This window comes from Anneissia japonica, unplaced genomic scaffold (assembly GCF_011630105.1).
Source record: "Anneissia japonica isolate Jap-2015-1 unplaced genomic scaffold, ASM1163010v1 scaffold5494_len192822_cov183, whole genome shotgun sequence".
Lineage (NCBI taxonomy): Eukaryota > Metazoa > Echinodermata > Crinoidea > Comatulida > Comatulidae > Anneissia > Anneissia japonica.
The window spans coordinates 130,132-148,278 of NW_022717237.1; the positions used below are offsets into that span (position 1 = coordinate 130,132).

The window sequence follows — 18,147 nt, forward strand, 5'->3', positions numbered from 1 at the left end:
GTGGTCTTGTCTTTACAAACAAATTATTAGAATAATAAACAAACTCTACTTGCCTTCAACTGTAACTTCAAATTGACAACTTGCATTCAAATTGGAATTGTCCATTGTAGTGCATGAGACAAGAACTGTTCCTATATCAAATACAGAACCATCAGGTGGATCACAAGATACTAATGGATTTGAAGCATCATTGTCACTTGCTGTGATGTCAGTCCAGTTGACAACCACTGATGCTTCACCGTTTGGTAGAACAATTGGTATTCCAAAGGATGGACAATTAATAATTACCGGTGGCTCATCATCTATAGGTAAAATCCACATCAACTTTTAAATGTCAAATAGTAAAACAAAAATAAGAAATGTGTTGTTTGAACTGCTGAAATTTCTATTTATCACACAAAGAAGAGTTTTACAATGAAAAATACAAATTACAATTAGAATGTGAATCAAGATATTTGTATAGGAAGTAAACGTCCTGTCTTGCTCTGAACCAGGCCAACTGGCCAACTGTCTTAGAATTTAGCTGTTAAGAAAAAATGTGTGAAATGATTTTCCTTAAATTTTTAAGTGTTAAAGGGACCGCCTCAAGATGTAACAAGATTTAAAGGGTAACCTGTGATACCGTGTCATTCTTTTTTAATAATAACAAAAATATAATTGGACTCAATATTGTTTCAATTTTTGTTTATTCTTTTCATCCCACGTTTAGGATCATGTTTATATCTGGTTTTAACTGAAAAAAATAATCTGATATTATAAATAATAATCTGATTTGGATTTTCAATTTTTACTTGTGCAGTTGTTTCTAAGAGAACGATTATTAAAAGGTGTTGGTCGGATAAGTGTTTTACATGATCACAGTTATACATAATCCAATGATATCAGGTGTGATTCATTTCATTTTATTTAGCTTAAGTAAATAAAACTAATATACAAAATAATTGTTGACATTGTTCATTGGTTAATCCGATAACAACACCAATTTAACCAAATTTAAAAATGCTCTAAATTAATTGGTCTCTCTGCTATTTTTGTGATTAAGTCCTCTACTTTTGTAATTAAGTCATCTATTTTTGTAATTAAGTCCTTTGTTTAATTTTCCTAAATTTTTCTTTTCAATTTTTCAATTTTTGTATTTTTATGTTATGTAACTGGACCACAACGAAAACTAGTGCCTTTTGCATTGAGCGTGCCATCCACTATAACGAAAGTTAAATAAATAAATAAATATAGAATGTGCTTTTTCTTTTGGTCATAAGATGCTTATTATTATGGTCAATCCAGCCAATAGCCAGCTCTTCAAAGATGCACTATGAGAACATCTAAAAATTAAAAATAAAACAATCCACAGATTTATTGTCAAAATATTATAAAAATCTATATAAAAACTAACCCATCAGTGGTACACATCTTAGTTCACATGATTAATCAATTTGCATGTGCCAAGGGCCCCAACTGTACTCTTGAACCAGGGCCCCTCACAACCCTCTGGAATACCCTACATATACTCATTATTCATTAAATCTACTAGTACTAAATTTTACTTTAAGGTTGAAAAAAATTGATAATAGTATAGTGAAAATAGTACAATTACAAATGAAAAGGATGTAATTTACAAATACTCGGCTCTGATACACTAACCAATGTTAATTACTCTAGTAAAGTATACCTACTTTGCAGTGTCGGGAGGCAGTATTAAAAGTTAAAAATCTTATTTAGCAAATTGATAATAAGGTAATAAAATACATAGTTGAGAATCCTTACCATAAATTTCAATAATAAATGCACACTCTGCTGTGTTGCCATAAGCATCCGATGCATTGTAAATTACAACCGTCTTGCCAATTTCAAACAAATCACCAAGCATATGGGTTTGATTCAATGTATACCATCCACTGTTGTCAGAGACAGTTGGAATATTCCATTCTACATTAGCAGATGCTTGTCCAGAAGCTGTTGGCATGCTCATATATGATGGACAATTAAGGAAAACTGGATCTTCATTGTCTACATTTCAATGTCAAATTTAAAAATAAATTGTTACAATATATTACAAGCAGATACAAAAATGAAATGATTGCCTATGTTGACATAAGGGACATAATATTTTATTAAAATGAATATTTTGGACACATCTGTGTCCTTCCTCAACATTATTTGTATGTTACACACACATACATATAGTTTGTGTGTGTGTTTAGAGTCTAAATTATTATCTACTGTACCTTCCTAATTATATTATTTAATTATATGTTTATATTATATGTTACTTTGATCCTGTACTAACTTGGAAAGACCACATAAATAAATTGTCTTCGAATGTGTCTAAGCGTATTGGTGTCATCTGCCGTATAAAATACGTGCTTCCACTGCATACTCTTAAAATGCTTGCTAAGTCATTATTATTTTACCCCTTTTTGATTATTTTTGCTGTGTCTGGACCAAGTGTAATGTTCAGTATTCTAAATGTTTACAAGTTCAAATGAACAGATAAAGCAGAATTGTTTTGTTTGTTGATACACATACTTCTGCTGATGTTATGTTAAGTTCACTTGCCTGGAAAAGACTATATATGTAAGGTGGAATGATCAGTTAGCCCTAATGACTTTTAAATGTTTAAAAGGGTATACTCCATGTTATCTATCTTCTAAATTTACTTTCAATATTGATTTGTTACTTAGTGCATTCTAAATGTACACATAGTCAAACTCATTATAACCTTATTGTACCACAATGGAATAACCGTCAAGGCAAGAGAACTTTTTTGTATCATTCGACAAAGTTGTGAAATGATGACATGACACAACAACTAATTTCATGGACATGACTATTTTATCTTTTTCAATATTTGTTTAATATGTAACTTTGAAAAACAGTACACAAGTACTGAAAGTGCATGCAGTGAAAAGACAGAATATGTATTACACACACACACACACACACACCCACACACACATTGATGAAATTTACAACATTTGAAAGAATTAAGATAAATTTTTGAAACAAGATACAATTTATAAAACATGTGAACATTTCTTGTACAGAATCACTGGGCTCAGGCAGATAGAAAAAAATTATAATTGATATGTACGAGTTCTGAATTTTGGGACCACAAGGAGTGATTATTTTGTCTACTATGACGTTACAAAGTAGTCATTATTTACGAATCTGAATGTTACAAGTTCGGAAAGTTTTTCTGTACCTTTGCCAAAAATAATACGTCTGCCAGGATGGCCTGCTTTATCGATTTTTGGTAGGATTTTTATTATAGCCCTTCAACGAAATGTTTCTTTTTCCAGTTGTATACAAAAAAGTGTCTGGCATGATTTGAAATGGCAACTTCTCGCTATTAAGGTGAGTATTTTACCATTATTTAATTTTATGTTTACATGTATCTATATGTCACATTCATACGACACTCGTAATTGATTAATAAAATGCATAGGCCCCAACACTTTTTTCACCTCAGGCCCAGTGATCGTCATTACGCCAATGGTTATGAGTCAATTGGAAACAAATGAAATACAATTAAAAGTGTAACCAAACATTACCAGTAATTATCACAGTAAAGTTACACACAGCCACGTTGCCTGCTAAATCAAAGGCGGTATACACTACTATCGTCACACCAATTGTAAAGTTGTCTCCACTCTTATTTGTTGAGTTCACTATATTTACTCCAATGTTGTCAGTTGCAACTACATCTTTCCATGAGACTTCATTGTAGTTTTCACCCATGATAGTGGTTTTGTTGATATCACTTGGACAATTTATAAAAACTGGATCTTCTGTATCATTATCTACAAAAAATGATATAAATATATATACTACATACATATAGTAAAATATAACACGGGATTCAACAGTAAGTTTGGTTAGATATTTTGTTACTAAGTAGTTTAATGTCACAATCTAAATAGATAAAAGCTATTGCCTATGACTTACACTCTGTCCACACTATAAAATTAGATATTTTGTTACTAAGTAGTTTAATGTCACAATCTAAATAGATAAAATGTATTGCCTATGACTTACACTCTGTCCACACTATCAATTTAGATATTTTGTTACTAAGTAGTTTAATGCCACAATCTAAATAGATAAAAGGTATTGCCTATGACTTACGCTCTGTCCACACTATCAAATTAGATATTTTGTTACTAAGTAGTTTAATGTCACAATCTAAATAGATAAAATGTATTGCCTATGACGTGCGCTCTGTCCACACTATCAAATTAGATATTTTGTTACTAAGTAGTTTAATGTCACAATCTAAATAGATAAAAGGTATTGCCTATGACTTACACTCTGTCCACACTATCAAATTAGATATTTTGTTACTAAGTAGTTTAATGTCACAATCTAAATAGATAAAATGTATTGCCTATGACTTACACTCTGTCCACACTATCAAATTAGATATTTTGTTACTAAGTAGTTTAACTTTAATGTCACAATCTAAATAGATAAAAGGTATTGCCTATGACTTACACTCTGTCCACACTATCAAATTTGATATTTTGTTACTAAGTAGTTTAATGTCACAATCTAAATAGATAAAATGTATTGCCTATGGATAACACTCTGTCCACACTATAAAATTAGATATTTTGTTACTAAGTAGTTTAATGTCACAATCTAAATAGATAAAATGTATTGCCTATGACTTACACTCTGTCCACACTATCAAATTAGATATTTTGTTACTAAGTAGTTTAATGTCACAATCTAAATAGATAAAAGGTATTGCCTATGACTTACATTCTGTCCACACTATCAAATTAGATATTTTGTTACTAAGTAGTTTAATGTCACAATCTAAATAGATAAAATGTATTACCTATGAATTACACTCTGTCCACACTATCAAATTAGATATTTTGTTACTAAGTAGTTTAATGTCACAATCTAAATAGATAAAAGGTATTGCCTATGACTTACACTCTGTCCACACTATCAAATTTTATGTGACAAAAACATGTGACATGCCTAAATAATGTCATGATGACATCACATCATGATCGCATATAGGCACATCATGACTATATATGGGCATACTACAGCTTTTTGACAAAGTAAATTTGTTAGATTGGACATGGCTTAAGAATTTTAATTACAGCTTGGATTAAGTCATTACAATCAACCATAATTCCTTTATTCAGCTGTATGAAAAAAGGTGTCATTGGTGGTATTTGCACCTGCAACCAGTACCTGGTGAAGACCTATGGTCGAAAATACTTGTATAATAAATATTTTATTCTTAAGCAGACACTAAAATTTTGTTTTGATTTCTTAAGATTTCAAAGCCAGATAATATATAGTGAAAAGTAAGGCTAGAATGGTTAAAAAGTATAGAATAGGTGAGGTAGGGCTAGAGGTAAGGTGGCAGTAAGATTAAATAAACAATTTTTAGTTCTATTTCTTTATTCTGGATACAAAATAACATTCATGGAAAAAACAATAAATTATCAAAAAAGGCAAACTTATTTCCATTGTGGTGGTTCGACAAACACCAATGTGAAAAGAGAGTGAACATAAAAGTCAAAAAATTAACTTATATATAAATATATATATTTTATACAGGTCAATAACAGGAATATTTAAATTAGTCAAGACAAAAATATGCAATATAATAAACATTTTATTTATTTATTTATTAATTAAACTTTCTTTTTACTGGATGGCACACTCAATGCAAAGGCACTGGTGTTCGTTGCGGTCCAGTTAAAAAAAAAATGGCTAGATTGCATGTTTTCTGCATGTCCTCTTTAGCAGGATTAGTATTTAGTATGTGTACGCAGCTGCAGTAGTAAAACGTCACAACCAATCAGATGCCTATGACCTATACATGTAGTATATAAATTAACATATCCTAATAGCTAACCTACGCCGCTATAATATCTGTGTTCTAACTCTTAAAAAGTTAAGCATATACCGATAACAGAAAACTGTTATTGATCGATATATTTCAAGCTTGAAATATCTTTCATTTTACTCAATAATTCTATGTATACGTGCCAGCACATGTGCATACAATGCACACACATGTAAGCATACCTACACTAATATCAAAAACTAAAGCAAATTGCTTTGGAAAAAGATATAATTTATGATACATACCAAAAACTGTAACATTTATTGTACACATTGCTTGGTTTCCCGATTTATCTGAAGCAGTGTAAGTTACAATTGTGGATCCGACTTGAAATGAACTGCCAATACTTTTATCAGGCACTAAAGTAACTGCCATTGAATTGTCTGATGCAATAGGTTCTACCCACGATACATTAGCATAGCCACCGTCTTTAGCAAACTCAATTATATGTCCTGGACAGTTTTCAATAACTGGTGCTTCCACATCTAAAGTATTAAAACACTGATGATAGGGAGGGGTCTGCCCCCCCCCCCCGGTTCCGCTGGCCCGTTAAACACTGTGGGTGAAAGTTTTTTTGCAAAAAAAATAGGGGGAGGGGCGTACGCCCCTTACATCTAATCCCCATTCTAATATTTAACAAAGGGCCCAGAAAGCCTCTGTAGTTGTTGAATGATGTAAACATGAAGTTACTGTAAGTTCCTCTCAGAGGCTAGGTAGCCACAGACCACGCCTACACGCAATTCATCACAATCACGCTGTGAGTTATGGGTTATTCTTCTACCTTTACTTATACATAGTGTGAAATATACAGTAGTTGCGTTCTATAAATCTACACAGCCGAACCTATCAACATCCAACCAACATCAATGAGTAGCAGTAACAGACTAATACAAGAATAGCATGGACATAATCAATTATCATCTTAAAACCTACCTATTGAAAAAACAACAGCAACAGCAACAACAATAACAACAACCAGAACAACAACAATAATAATATGTTGGATTTATATAGACAACAATAACAACAACAACTACTAGAACAACAACAATAATAATATGTTGGATTTATATAGACAACAGCCACAACCAGAACAATAATAATATGTTGGATTTATATAGCTCTTCATCATAGGCGTAGATCCTGGGGGATGGGGGATATATCCCCCAATATTTGACAAGGGGGGATGGTCCATTGTATCATCCCCACCAATATTTTGACTATGTATGGGATAAAATGGAGCTTTACACACTTCAAAAGACTGTCCCAGAAATAATTTTCAATGTCTTATGCACTTACAAAGATGAAAATTAGCATAATGTATTAATGTCGATAACAAAATCATTTTATCTGGTACCAATCTAAGCTCTTCTTTCCTTTGATGTTAGATGTGCTTGCAAAGCAAGCCACATTTTCACGCTGAAGGGTGTGTACGACATCAGTAATCTTATGTCCATTCCAAGAATGTTTAAGGTTATATCGGTTGATGAGGAATTTATTGATTAGGCCTATAATAGCAAATTGCATCAATTTATTTTGCAAAAACAAGGTTTCCAGCTTCAGAGGGGGCACATCCAGTGTCCGCACAAGGGCACACATTGGCGCTAATACCAGGCGCGTAACAGGGGTCATGGGCCAGGGGGTATTTATTTTCCCGGTTAGTAATTTATCATACCCCCGCATCCCACTCCCCATATAGAAAACAATACGACATAGGGCTTATATTATTTATAATATAGGCCACACATCTGTGTTTGAAACTAAATATAAGCATTTTCATCATGGTTTTATTTATTACAAACATATTCTTTCACCATCAATACACATTGAGGCCCTTCTTCTAGTTTGAAACGATCTATCTTAAATTTTTCTTTCTTGAGTTTGGGACTATTATGTGTTTAAATAACTTAACCTAAAAAAAACCCCTAAAAAGCGCGCAAAACATTTTCGTGTTTTTAATTCTAATTTCTAATTGATGAAAACTCCCTAAAATGTGCAATTTATAGAGGAAATTGGCCTACCACAACAAGAAATGCGCGCGAAGAATTTGAGAATTTTAGGCACTTTCAGAGGGTGCATTTATCAAGGGGTGGGGAAAGATTTTCCAAAGATGGAAATTTCCCCTTGTCCCCCCGTGTTTTTAATTCTAATTTCGTTGGAATTAATCAAAACTCCCTAAAATGTGCAATTTTTTGAAGAAATTGGACCATTTGAACAAGAAATGCACACGAAACGCACAAAATTTGAGATTTTTAGGCACTTTCAGGGGATATAAAGGGGTGGGAAAGATTTTTGAAAGATAATTATTTTCCCCTTGTCCCCCAGCGGTTTTACGCCATCGGGCAGCATAGATCAAGGAGTTATGACAGTTTTTGAAGTGGAGAAGGGGTTGCAGGGTGTTGTGAGTCTGGTCATTATGATATCTTCCTTTTTATTCTTGTCTTTATTTTTCTCTTCTCTTTTTCTTTTCTTTTCCACTTCTTTCTCTTTCCCTCCCTCTCCCCTCTTTCTTTTCTCTTTTTACCAACCCCGGTACAACGGTTTAGTCAGCCCGGTAAAAACCGTCAGGGGAGAGGCAGTCTTCCCCCTCCCCAAACACTGGCTAACACGCCAATCATCCCCCCAATGATAAATACTTTTCTACGATACAGCTTTTCATGCCAACAAAGCTTCTCCAACCGCTTCACATTATAATTTTTTGTTACTTTTTCACTTTAATTTTTGTTTTAGTTTATGTTTCTTCCTATGTTCGATTGTCATGCTTTGTCTTGATTGTCATGTTGAAAAAGGGGTAAAAAAAAAAGAAATGATAATAATATGTTGTCTTATAAAGGCCTCTAAGTGCTTCACATTATTATCATAGGTCATTAGATCAAGCAAATATGGAAAACATACTCAGCTCTCTGGGTAGAACTTCCTAACATTGCAGCTGTAATCAGCGCATTTTGTGTTTAAACCTATAACTTGTACTCATGGGTGGAAAGACATCAGGAGGTAAAGTGCCTTATAGTTGAGAAGCAGTACTGCAACAGCTGGGCCAACCACCCAGCATAAGCCTACCTGATATTACTATTGTGACATAACACGTAGCTTCATTTCCTGTAGGAGATCCATTGTCAGTGAAGACGTATTCAATTATAGTTTCTCCAACTGGAAATACACCAGTAGTCACAAAATCATCGTAAGCTGCATCAATAGTCTTGGCAGCTGGATCGATGTCTGTATAGTTGGTTGAGATCATGGCCACTTGAACATTATCCATGATGGTAATGTTGTAGCTGATGGTGCCATTTGGTTTTCCATCATCAGTCACACCATTAACTCCTAATGGACAACTTGGAACAGGTGGTTCTATGTCTGGAAATAAGAATATTTTTAATAACCTATTTGACATGAATAACTGAATCTCTTAAAAGGCACAATCTGATTCCATACCCATGTGCATTTAAAAAATGCTGACATTTATTTTATTTAATTTTTTCATTACATTTGCATTTATTTCTTCTTTTATTTAAATATTGACATACATACACAATAATAATAATAATAACAATAATAATAATAATAATATTTATTTGGCATTCAACATATATAAAATAATCATTTGCCAGGAAAGAGAATAGACAATTAAACTGAACAAACAATTTGCACTCTTTACTTACAATACACAAATACAGACTTTAAACATACAGTAAAATTACAAACAAATAAAATTACAAATATATATGTAACAGAACTTGATTTCATATTTGGTAATGGGTCTAAAATATGATGTGTAAGCTGCTGCCATTTGTTGTATCTTATCGACAAATAACTTATACCTCCCTAGGAAGAATCACCGACTCATTTAATTTGATTAGGATATGTTATTTAAATACCATATAAGATTTACCTTGGACTTGGATAACAAATTCACAGGTACCTTCATTACCATAAGGATCAGTTGCCATTAAGTAAATCCCAATAGAAGAAATTTCAATTGGTATCATATCACCTGACTGATATGGTGACGATACTACCGTCACATTTTCATTACTATTGTCACTTGTGACAGGCTGATCCCAGGTGACAGTGGCATTTGGACTTCCTTCATCTGTGCTCACTTGTACTATACCAAACGATTCATCAATGTAGTTGTTCGAAGTGACATTTGTAGGACAAGTTATACCTGGAGGCTCATTGTCTGCAAAAAAGATATACATATTATTGCAATCAAACATGGGTCCACAGTTCAGTTTGTTGTTTTGATGCTTTCTTTCTGTATTTTACTTCTTTTGTTCTCTGTTCACTTTTCTGTGTCTTCTGCATACGTTTTTCTCACTTTCTTTCTTTTCTTCTTTTTTTCATAGCACTCCCTCAATTTGAGACATTTTATAAATCGCAGTTTGGATTTGGTTGGTATATAAGTTATATAGAGTGCATCTTATTTTATAGCAAGATAACGGTATCTGCAGCAGTGGCGCTAGAAATTTGCCGACAAGGGGTCTGACGTGTTCGACGGCGAAGTCTGAACCAAGGCGACGACGAAGCCTTGGTTGACAGCCCGGAATAAAAAAAATCTGTGTTAGGGTTCATAGTGAGGTTTTTTATAGCTTAATTTTGTCCTAAATGTGCTTTCAGACCACAATATTAGGGATTGGCAATTAAAGAAGCATTATTTGGCTAGGTAAATTATTAGTTTTTGAAATATTTGGTCCTACGACTTAGTCGTTTGTCGGACGACAGGGAGTCCAGGTCTGTCCAATGAGGGGGAAAATTCCCCCTGCAACTGCGCTGGCACCACCACTGGGTATCTCTGCCCACAAACATCTAAATTACCTATAAGAAATGACTCGAGCATGCATGCCTTTATTATAATTTGAGAAAGATGAGGAAAAGCATGTAAAGATAAATTGGTTTTCACATGAAGTAGGTGAAGTAAAGAAAATATATCAAAGACACTTATTACTTATTTTTATCACAGCAATGAAGCAATTTAATGAGAACACACACAATCATTGACACTTCCTGCATAAGTGTCTGTCAATTTTGATCCTAAAAATTTAATTTTACATATGCCCAATAATGGTTTCTTAATTCTGAGTATGTTATACAAGGGTAGGGTACACAGTTACTTTCAATTACTTTCCTGATGGTAGTTGATGTATTTTAAGAATGAAGACTCAGTCTGTTGTGGATGACCGTCCCAGGTGGGAAAAATACTTATAACATATCACTATATTCTCACAACTAGCTGTACCATTTTTCTCCCCTGTGTAATGTATCTGGCTTCACTGACAGGGAGAAGCATTTCTCACAGGGCCCACCCACACCTCTCTATCCTACCCGCCAATATCAACACCAATAACAAAAAACAATATGTTGTTATAGGGTTCCCTTTGTCCTGCATTCTCAAATAAATACAAAAATACCTTCAACAGTGACAGTAAACCTGCAGCGATCATTGAAGTTACCACTTGAATCTGTTGCATTGTACTGCACTGTTGTGTCACCAATCACAAACATATTGTCACCAGAGGTGTAGTCAGACTCTGGTTCTGGTGTCTCTCCAGAGTTATCAGTAGCTGTTGGCTCTGTCCATGTGACATTGACAGCCACTGGTTCCCCATTTGTTGTGTTAACTGTTATATCCATTGGACAATCTACAATCTCAGGCTTTTCTAGATCTTTGAAAAAAAAAAAATTAAACTGACAATATTTCATAATAGAAACAAGAAGCCTAGACAAGCCAAACAACAATGAAATATTTCTTAAAATCTAATGTAATCAAATATCAAGTTTTTTCAACAAAATATAGTAAGCCTAAGAAAAAAAATGATGTTAGCAGAATTAGATTTATAATTTTGAAAATTGTCAGCATGGTAATTATGTAATGCTTTTTGAATATTTTATGTCAACTTATTTATTTGGCTCAACCAGCCAGGGCTGCATCACACACATTTCCACATAATACCCTAAATGGCACTGGGAATATTGTTAATATTACTAAATACTTGTTTAATTGTAAATATTCACATTAGATACAGTTGCAAGTCCTTCATACTTTGAATTGATTATTTTTTTATCAATTTTTCAAATAATATAATTTCCCCATGTTTCAGCCATGTGTAGTTGCAACTGGTTGCCCACTCGTTGTGTTAACTGTTAATCCATTAGACAAACCATAATATCAAGGATTTGTCGATCTACGAATTAAAATATAATAATTTTAAATTTTATCTAAAATTGCAAATATAATAATATTAATTTAAAATTGAACTGAAAACACATCTTTTTAATTGGGCCTTTCAATAGTGGAATTTTAGGGTACAGAGATTTAAAGCGCCTCTAAATAGGGAACTAGATTTTGGCGCTATATAAATACTAGATTGGATTGAATAGGAAGAAGATGATATATAAAAGAATATCTATCCATCAACTACTTCGACCTTTCATCATCTGCATTCACACACTATTCTCAATCATAATTCTGATATTGTTCTTTTCCCACAAATTTGGTCAAGTTTGCCCTATAGTCTTAAAGATGTTTTGACCTCTTAATCACATGGATCATTTACAAACTCTATTCTATCTCACTTTCTTCCACACCACACTATGTAACATTTTTTCTGGGGCTTTTTTTGTCATTTTTTTCTACGAATTCGGTGGAAATTTAAACATTTAAACTTCCAGCTTTTTGTTTGCTTTATTAACTGTCATTTGTAATTGTTTTTGTAAACAGTAGTACTACATATTTTAATATTAAAATGTATTTAGATACGCCACTGCTTATTGTTCTTGTTGTTAGTGTCCAGCGTCGCCAGTCTTGAATGAATGTGCAAGACATTTTGTACCCCTAAAAAGCGTGCAAAACAATTTCGTGTTTTTAATTCTAATTTCCTCAAAATTGATGAAAACTCCCTAAAATGTGCAATTTATAGAGGAAATTGGCCTACCGCAACAAGAAATTTGCGCGAAGAATTTGAGAATTTTAGGCACTTTCAGAGGGTGCATTTATCAAGGGGTGGGGAATGATTTTCCAAAGATGGATATTTCCCTTTGTCCCCCCATGTTTTTAATTCTAATTTCATTGGAATTAATCAAAACTCCCTAAAATGTGCAATTTTTAGAAGAAATTGGACCATTTGAACAAGAAATGCGCGCAAAGCGCACAAAATTTTAGATTTTTAGGCACTTTCAGGGGATATAAAGGGGTGGGAAAGATTTTCCAAAGATAATTATTTTCCCCTTGTCCCCCGGCGGTTACGCCATCGGGCAGCATAGATCAAGAAGTTATGACAGTTTTTGAAGTGGAGAAGGGGTTGCAGGGTTTTTTATTTCAACAATCTTTAATGAGGGTGGTCCATCCAGCCGAAGCTGATCATTAGGGACCCTCAATACACATAGTAAAACAAAAAAAAAGAGCGTATTAAACTAATTAAATTACAGTAAAATAAATAACAACCTCTCAATTCAAAATTTACATAAAGAATTAATTCAAAATTAAATAAAAAACCTAATATAAAAATTAAAATTAAATTACAATTAAAGATGTAAATGAAAGAGCAATATTAAAAAACAATAGGCAAAAGGGACATTAAAACAACAAAGGGAATAAAGTAGCCTAAATTAAATAATCAAATAAATTAAAAATAGATAATAGGCCAATGTATATGAGAACTATAAATCAAATCACTCTTAATTTAAAGAAAATACATCAATATAAATTAATAAATAAAACAGAAAATAAATAATAAGGTAGAAATCAAAAAATGAATTCTCAGTGCAAATTCAAAACACAATTAAAAAAAAAAAAAGGCCAAAGAAACAGAATTACAGGAGAGAAAGAAGGAGGTAAATTTTGAGGGACGATTTAAAGGAGGAGTAAGTAGAAGCATTGCGGATATCTAAGGGAAGAGAGTTAAAGAAAGAGGGGGAATTAAAGCTAAATGAAAGTTTGAAAAGTTCAAAGTGGGGTCTGGGGATATGTAGGTCCCCTTTAGTGATCTGCCGAGTGTTCATGCGGCCATTTGCAGTTATTTTTGTGAGACACTGACAAATTGTTTGGGGAGCAAGATTGTGTAGAGCTTTAAAAGTTAAACAGCCAAGTTGATATCGATATCTGTCATGGAAAGGAAGGGTCTTAGCTCAAGAGAAGTGGAAAGAAGTTAAATAAGTAGTAGGAGGAAGATTAAGTAGGATGCGAATAGCTTTATTTTGAATTTTTTGAAGTTTAACGGTAGTAGTGGGTTTGGAACCCAGGGTGTTGTGAGTGTGGTCATTATGAAATCTTCCTTTTTATTCTTGTCTTTATTTTTCTCTTCTCTTTTGCTTTTTTTTCCCTTTTATTTACCACTTTTATTTTCCCCTCTTTCTTTTCTCTTATTACCCAGCCCGGTACGATGGCTTGGTCAGCCCGGTAAAAACCGTCAGGGGAGGGGCAGTCTTCCCCCCTCCCCAACTACTGGCTAACATGCCAATCATCCCCCCAATGATAAATACTTTTCTACGCCACTGCTCTTCATGCAGTGGCGTAGAAAAGCCTCTCCAACCGCTTCACATTATAATATTTTGTTACTTTTTCACTTTCATTTTGTTTTAGTTTATGTTTCTTCCTATGGTCGATTGTCATGCTTTGTCTTGATTGTCATGTTGAAAAAGGGGTAAAAAAAAGAAATAATAATAATATGTTGTCTTATAAAGTGCTTCATACCACAAGGCCTCTAAGTGCTTCACATTATTATCATAGGTCATTAAATCAAGCAAATATGGAACACATACTCAGCTCTCTGGGTAGAACTTCCTAACATTCCAGCTGTAATCAGCGCATTTTGTGTTTAAACCTACAACTTGTACTCATGGGTGGAAAGACAACAGGAGGTAAAGTGCCTTATAGTTGAGAAGCAGTACTGCAACAGCTGGGCCAACCACCCAGCATAAGCCTACCTGATATAACTATTGTGATATAACACGTAGCTTCATTGCCTGGCGATGCACTATCAGTGAAGATGTATTCAACTATAGTTTCTCCAACTGGAAATACACCAGTAGTCTCAAAATCATTGTAAGCTGCATCAATAGTCTTGGCAGCTGGATCAATGTCTGTATAGTTGGTTGAGATCATGGCCACTTGAACATTATCCGTGATGGTAATGTTGTAGCTGATGGTGCCATTTGGTTTTCCATCATCATTCACACCATTAACTCCTAATGGACAATTTGGAACAGGTGGTTCTATGTCTGGAAATAAGAATATTTTTAATAACCTTTTTGACATGAATAACTGAATCTCTTCAAAGGCACAAACTGATTCAATACCCATATGCATTTAAAAAATGCTGATATTTATTTTATTTAATTTTTTCATTACATTTGCATTTATTTCTTCTTTTATTTAAATATTGACATACATACACTATAATAATAATAATAATAATAATAATAATAATAATAATAATAATAATATTTATTTGGCATTCAAGATATATAAAATAATCATTTGCCAGGAAAGAGAATAGACAATTAAACTGAACAAACAATTTGCACTCTTTACTTACACTACACAAATACAGACTTTAAACATACAGTAAAATTACAAACAAATAAAATTACAAATATATATGTAACAGAACTTGATTTCATATTTGGTAATGGGTCTAAAATATGATGTGTAAGCTGTTGCCATTTGGACATTCAATTATTTCATTACATGGTATACTGTTGTATCTTATCGACAAATAACTTATACCTCCCTAGGAAGAATCAACGACTCATTTAATTTTATTAGAATATGTTATTTAAATACCATATACGATTTACCTTGGACTTGGATAACAAATTCACAGGTACCTTCATTACCATAAGGATCAGTTGCCATTAAGAAAATCACAATAGAAGAAATTTCAATTGGTATCATATCACCTGACTGATATGGTGACGATACTACCGTCACATTTTCATTACTATTGTCACTTGTGACAGACTGATCCCAGGTGACAGTGGCATTTGGGCTTCCTTCATCTGTGCTCACTTGTACTATACCAAACGATTCATCAATGTAGTTGTTCGAAGTGACATTTGTAGGACAAGTTATACCTGGAGGCTCATTGTCTGCAAAAAAGATATACATATTATTGCAATCAAACATGGGTCCACAGTTCAGTTTGTTGTTTTGATGCTTTCTTTCTGTATTTTACTTCTTTTGTTCTCTGTTCACTATTCTGTGTCTTCTGCATACGTTTTTCTCACTTTATTTCTTTTCTTCTTTTTTTCATAGCACTCCCTCAATTTGAGAGATTTTATAAATCGCAGTTTGGATTTGGTTGGTATATAAGTTATATAGAGTGCATCTTATTTTATAGCAAGATAACGGTATCTGCAGCAGTGGCGCTAGAAATATGCCGACAAGGGGTCTGACGTGTTCGACGGCGGAGTCTGAACCAAGGTGACGACGAAGCCTTGGTTGACAGCCCGGAATAAAAAAAATCTGTGTTAGGGTTCATAGTGAGGTTTTTTATGGCTTAATTTTGTCCTAAATGTGCTTTCAGACCACAATATTAGGGATTGGCAATTAAAGAAGCATTATTTGGCTAGGCAAATTATTAGTTTTTGAAATTTTTGGTCCTACGACTTAGTCGTTTGTCGGACGACAGGGAGTCCAGGTCTGTCCAATGAGGGGGAAAACTTCCCCTGCAACCGCGCTGGCACCACCACTGGGTATCTCTGCCTACAAACATCTAAATTACCTATAAGAAATGACTCGATGCCTTTATTATAATTTGAGAAAGATGAGGAAAAGCATGTAAAGATAAATTGGTTTTCACATGAAGTAGGTGAAGTAAAGAAAATACATCAAAGACACTTATTACTTATTTTTATCACAGCAATGAAGCAATTTAATGAGAACACACACAATCATTGACACTTCCTGCATAAGTGTCTGTCAATTTTGGTCCTAAAAATTTAATTTTACATATGCCCAATAATGGTTTATTAATTCTGAGTATGTTATACAAGGGTAGGGTACACAATTACTTTCAATTACTTTCCTGATGGTAGTTGATGTATTTTAAGAATGAAGACTCGGTATGTTGTGGATGACCGTCCAAGGTGGGAAAAATACTTATAACATATCACTATATTCTCACAACTAGCTGTACCATTTTTCTCCCCTGTGTAATGTATCTGGCTTCACTGACAGGGAGAAGCATTTCTCACAGGGCCCACCTACACCTCTCTATCCTACCCGCCAATATCAATGGTAATGGTAATGGTAATGGTTGGAGACTTATATAGTGCATAATACATGGTCTCTATGCGCTCGGGACTAGATGTTGCACTTTACAATAGCTTTCTCCTCCCCTAAGGGTCACTTCATGTCTTCAGCAGCCAGTAAACCGGCACACTTTCATCTGTCCACGACAGGGGCCGAATGAACCAGTACACCGGGGTAACTCCCTACTCATCTCGAAAGATGTACTGGGTTCTTTAAAGTGCACATGAGCATTTGTGTACACTGGGCCTACGGTTTATAGTCCTTATCCCACCACCAGAACTATAGGAGCGAGCCGGCCGCGAACCCGTGCCGATATTGTTGGCTATGATCACGGTGCCCCTGCTTTAACCGCTCGGCCATTTAGCTCGCTCAACAATTGGTATCAACACCAATAACAAAAAACAATATGTTGTTATAGGGTTTCATTTGTCCTGTATTCTCAAATAAAAACAAAAATACCTTCAACAGTGACAGTAAAGCTGCAGCGATCATTGAAGTTACCACTTGAATCTGATGCATTGTACTGCACTGTCGTGCCACCAATCACAAACATATTGTCACCAGAGGTGTAGTCAGACTCTGGTTCTGGCGTCTCTCCAGAGTTATCAGTAGCTGTTGGCTCTGTCCATGTGACATTGACAGCCACTGGTTCCCCATTTGTTGTGTTAACTGTTATATCCATTGGACAATCTATAATCTCAGGCTTTTCTTGATCTTTGAAGAAAAAAAAAATTAAACTGACAATATTTCATAGTAGAAATGTTTATTTTAGCCTAACAACAAGCCAAGACAAGCCAAACAACAATGAAATATTTCATAAAATCTAATGTAATCAAATATCAAGTTTTTTCAACAAAATATAGTAAGCCTAAGAAAAAAAAATGATGTTAGCAGAATGAGATTTATAATTTTGAAAATTGTCAGCATGGTAATTATGTAATGCTTTTTGAATATTTTATGTCAACTTATTTATTTGGCTCAACCAGCCAGGGCTGCATCACACAAATTTCCACATAAC

General features: G+C 33.9%; 4 protein-coding genes across 4 annotated transcripts in view; 1 reads left to right on the plus strand and 3 right to left on the minus strand.

Moving 5' to 3' along the window:
• LOC117110160 overlaps positions 1-35 on the plus strand; it is a 2,218-nt gene extending 2,183 nt beyond the window's left edge. The window contains exon 2 of the mRNA XM_033252773.1: positions 31-35. Within this exon, the coding sequence (XP_033108664.1) occupies positions 31-35 (5 nt within the window). The remainder of the gene's footprint in view (positions 1-30) is intronic.
• Positions 36-45: 10 nt separating this feature from the next.
• Positions 46-6,341, minus strand: LOC117110161 (hyalin-like). The gene is made up of 4 exons (XM_033252775.1): positions 6,121-6,341; positions 3,552-3,800; positions 1,765-2,007; positions 46-302 (listed from the first exon to the last, which is right to left on the minus strand). The coding sequence occupies exons 1-4, from the start codon at positions 6,248-6,250 to the stop codon at positions 46-48; spliced, it is 879 nt and encodes a 292-aa protein (XP_033108666.1). The 5' UTR covers positions 6,251-6,341.
• A 2,503-nt stretch (positions 6,342-8,844) lies between these two features.
• On the minus strand, positions 8,845-14,992 carry LOC117110164 (hyalin-like). Its single transcript, XM_033252778.1, has 4 exons — positions 14,801-14,992; positions 11,287-11,541; positions 9,768-10,058; positions 8,845-9,232 (listed from the first exon to the last, which is right to left on the minus strand). The coding sequence occupies exons 1-4, from the start codon at positions 14,976-14,978 to the stop codon at positions 8,880-8,882; spliced, it is 1,077 nt and encodes a 358-aa protein (XP_033108669.1). The 5' UTR covers positions 14,979-14,992; the 3' UTR covers positions 8,845-8,879.
• A 655-nt stretch (positions 14,993-15,647) lies between these two features.
• The window catches only part of LOC117110162 (hyalin-like), an 8,257-nt gene continuing 5,757 nt past the window's right edge, over positions 15,648-18,147 (minus strand). Inside the window, exons 4-5 of the mRNA XM_033252776.1 lie at positions 17,589-17,843; positions 15,648-15,964 (exon numbers count right to left, since the gene is read on the minus strand). Coding sequence (XP_033108667.1) covers positions 15,648-15,964; positions 17,589-17,843 — 572 coding nt within the window. The remainder of the gene's footprint in view (positions 15,965-17,588; positions 17,844-18,147) is intronic.

Coding starts and splice junctions, on each gene's coding strand:
- LOC117110161 (XM_033252775.1), bottom strand. CDS start 6,250: ATGGCAGTTACTTTAGTGCCTGATAAAAGTATTGGCAGTTCATTTCAA. Junction 2,008..3,551: donor CTTTACTGTGATAATTACTG/GTAATGTTTGGT, acceptor ATTGAAATGTAG/ACAATGAAGATCCAGTTTTC. Junction 303..1,764: donor ATTTATTATTGAAATTTATG/GTAAGGATTCTC, acceptor TTTTACCTATAG/ATGATGAGCCACCGGTAATT.
- LOC117110164 (XM_033252778.1), bottom strand. CDS start 14,978: ATGATCTCAACCAACTATACAGACATTGATCCAGCTGCCAAGACTATT. Junction 11,542..14,800: donor TATCACAATAGTTATATCAG/GTAGGCTTATGC, acceptor TTTTTTTCAAAG/ATCTAGAAAAGCCTGAGATT. Junction 10,059..11,286: donor GTTTACTGTCACTGTTGAAG/GTATTTTTGTAT, acceptor TCTTTTTTGCAG/ACAATGAGCCTCCAGGTATA.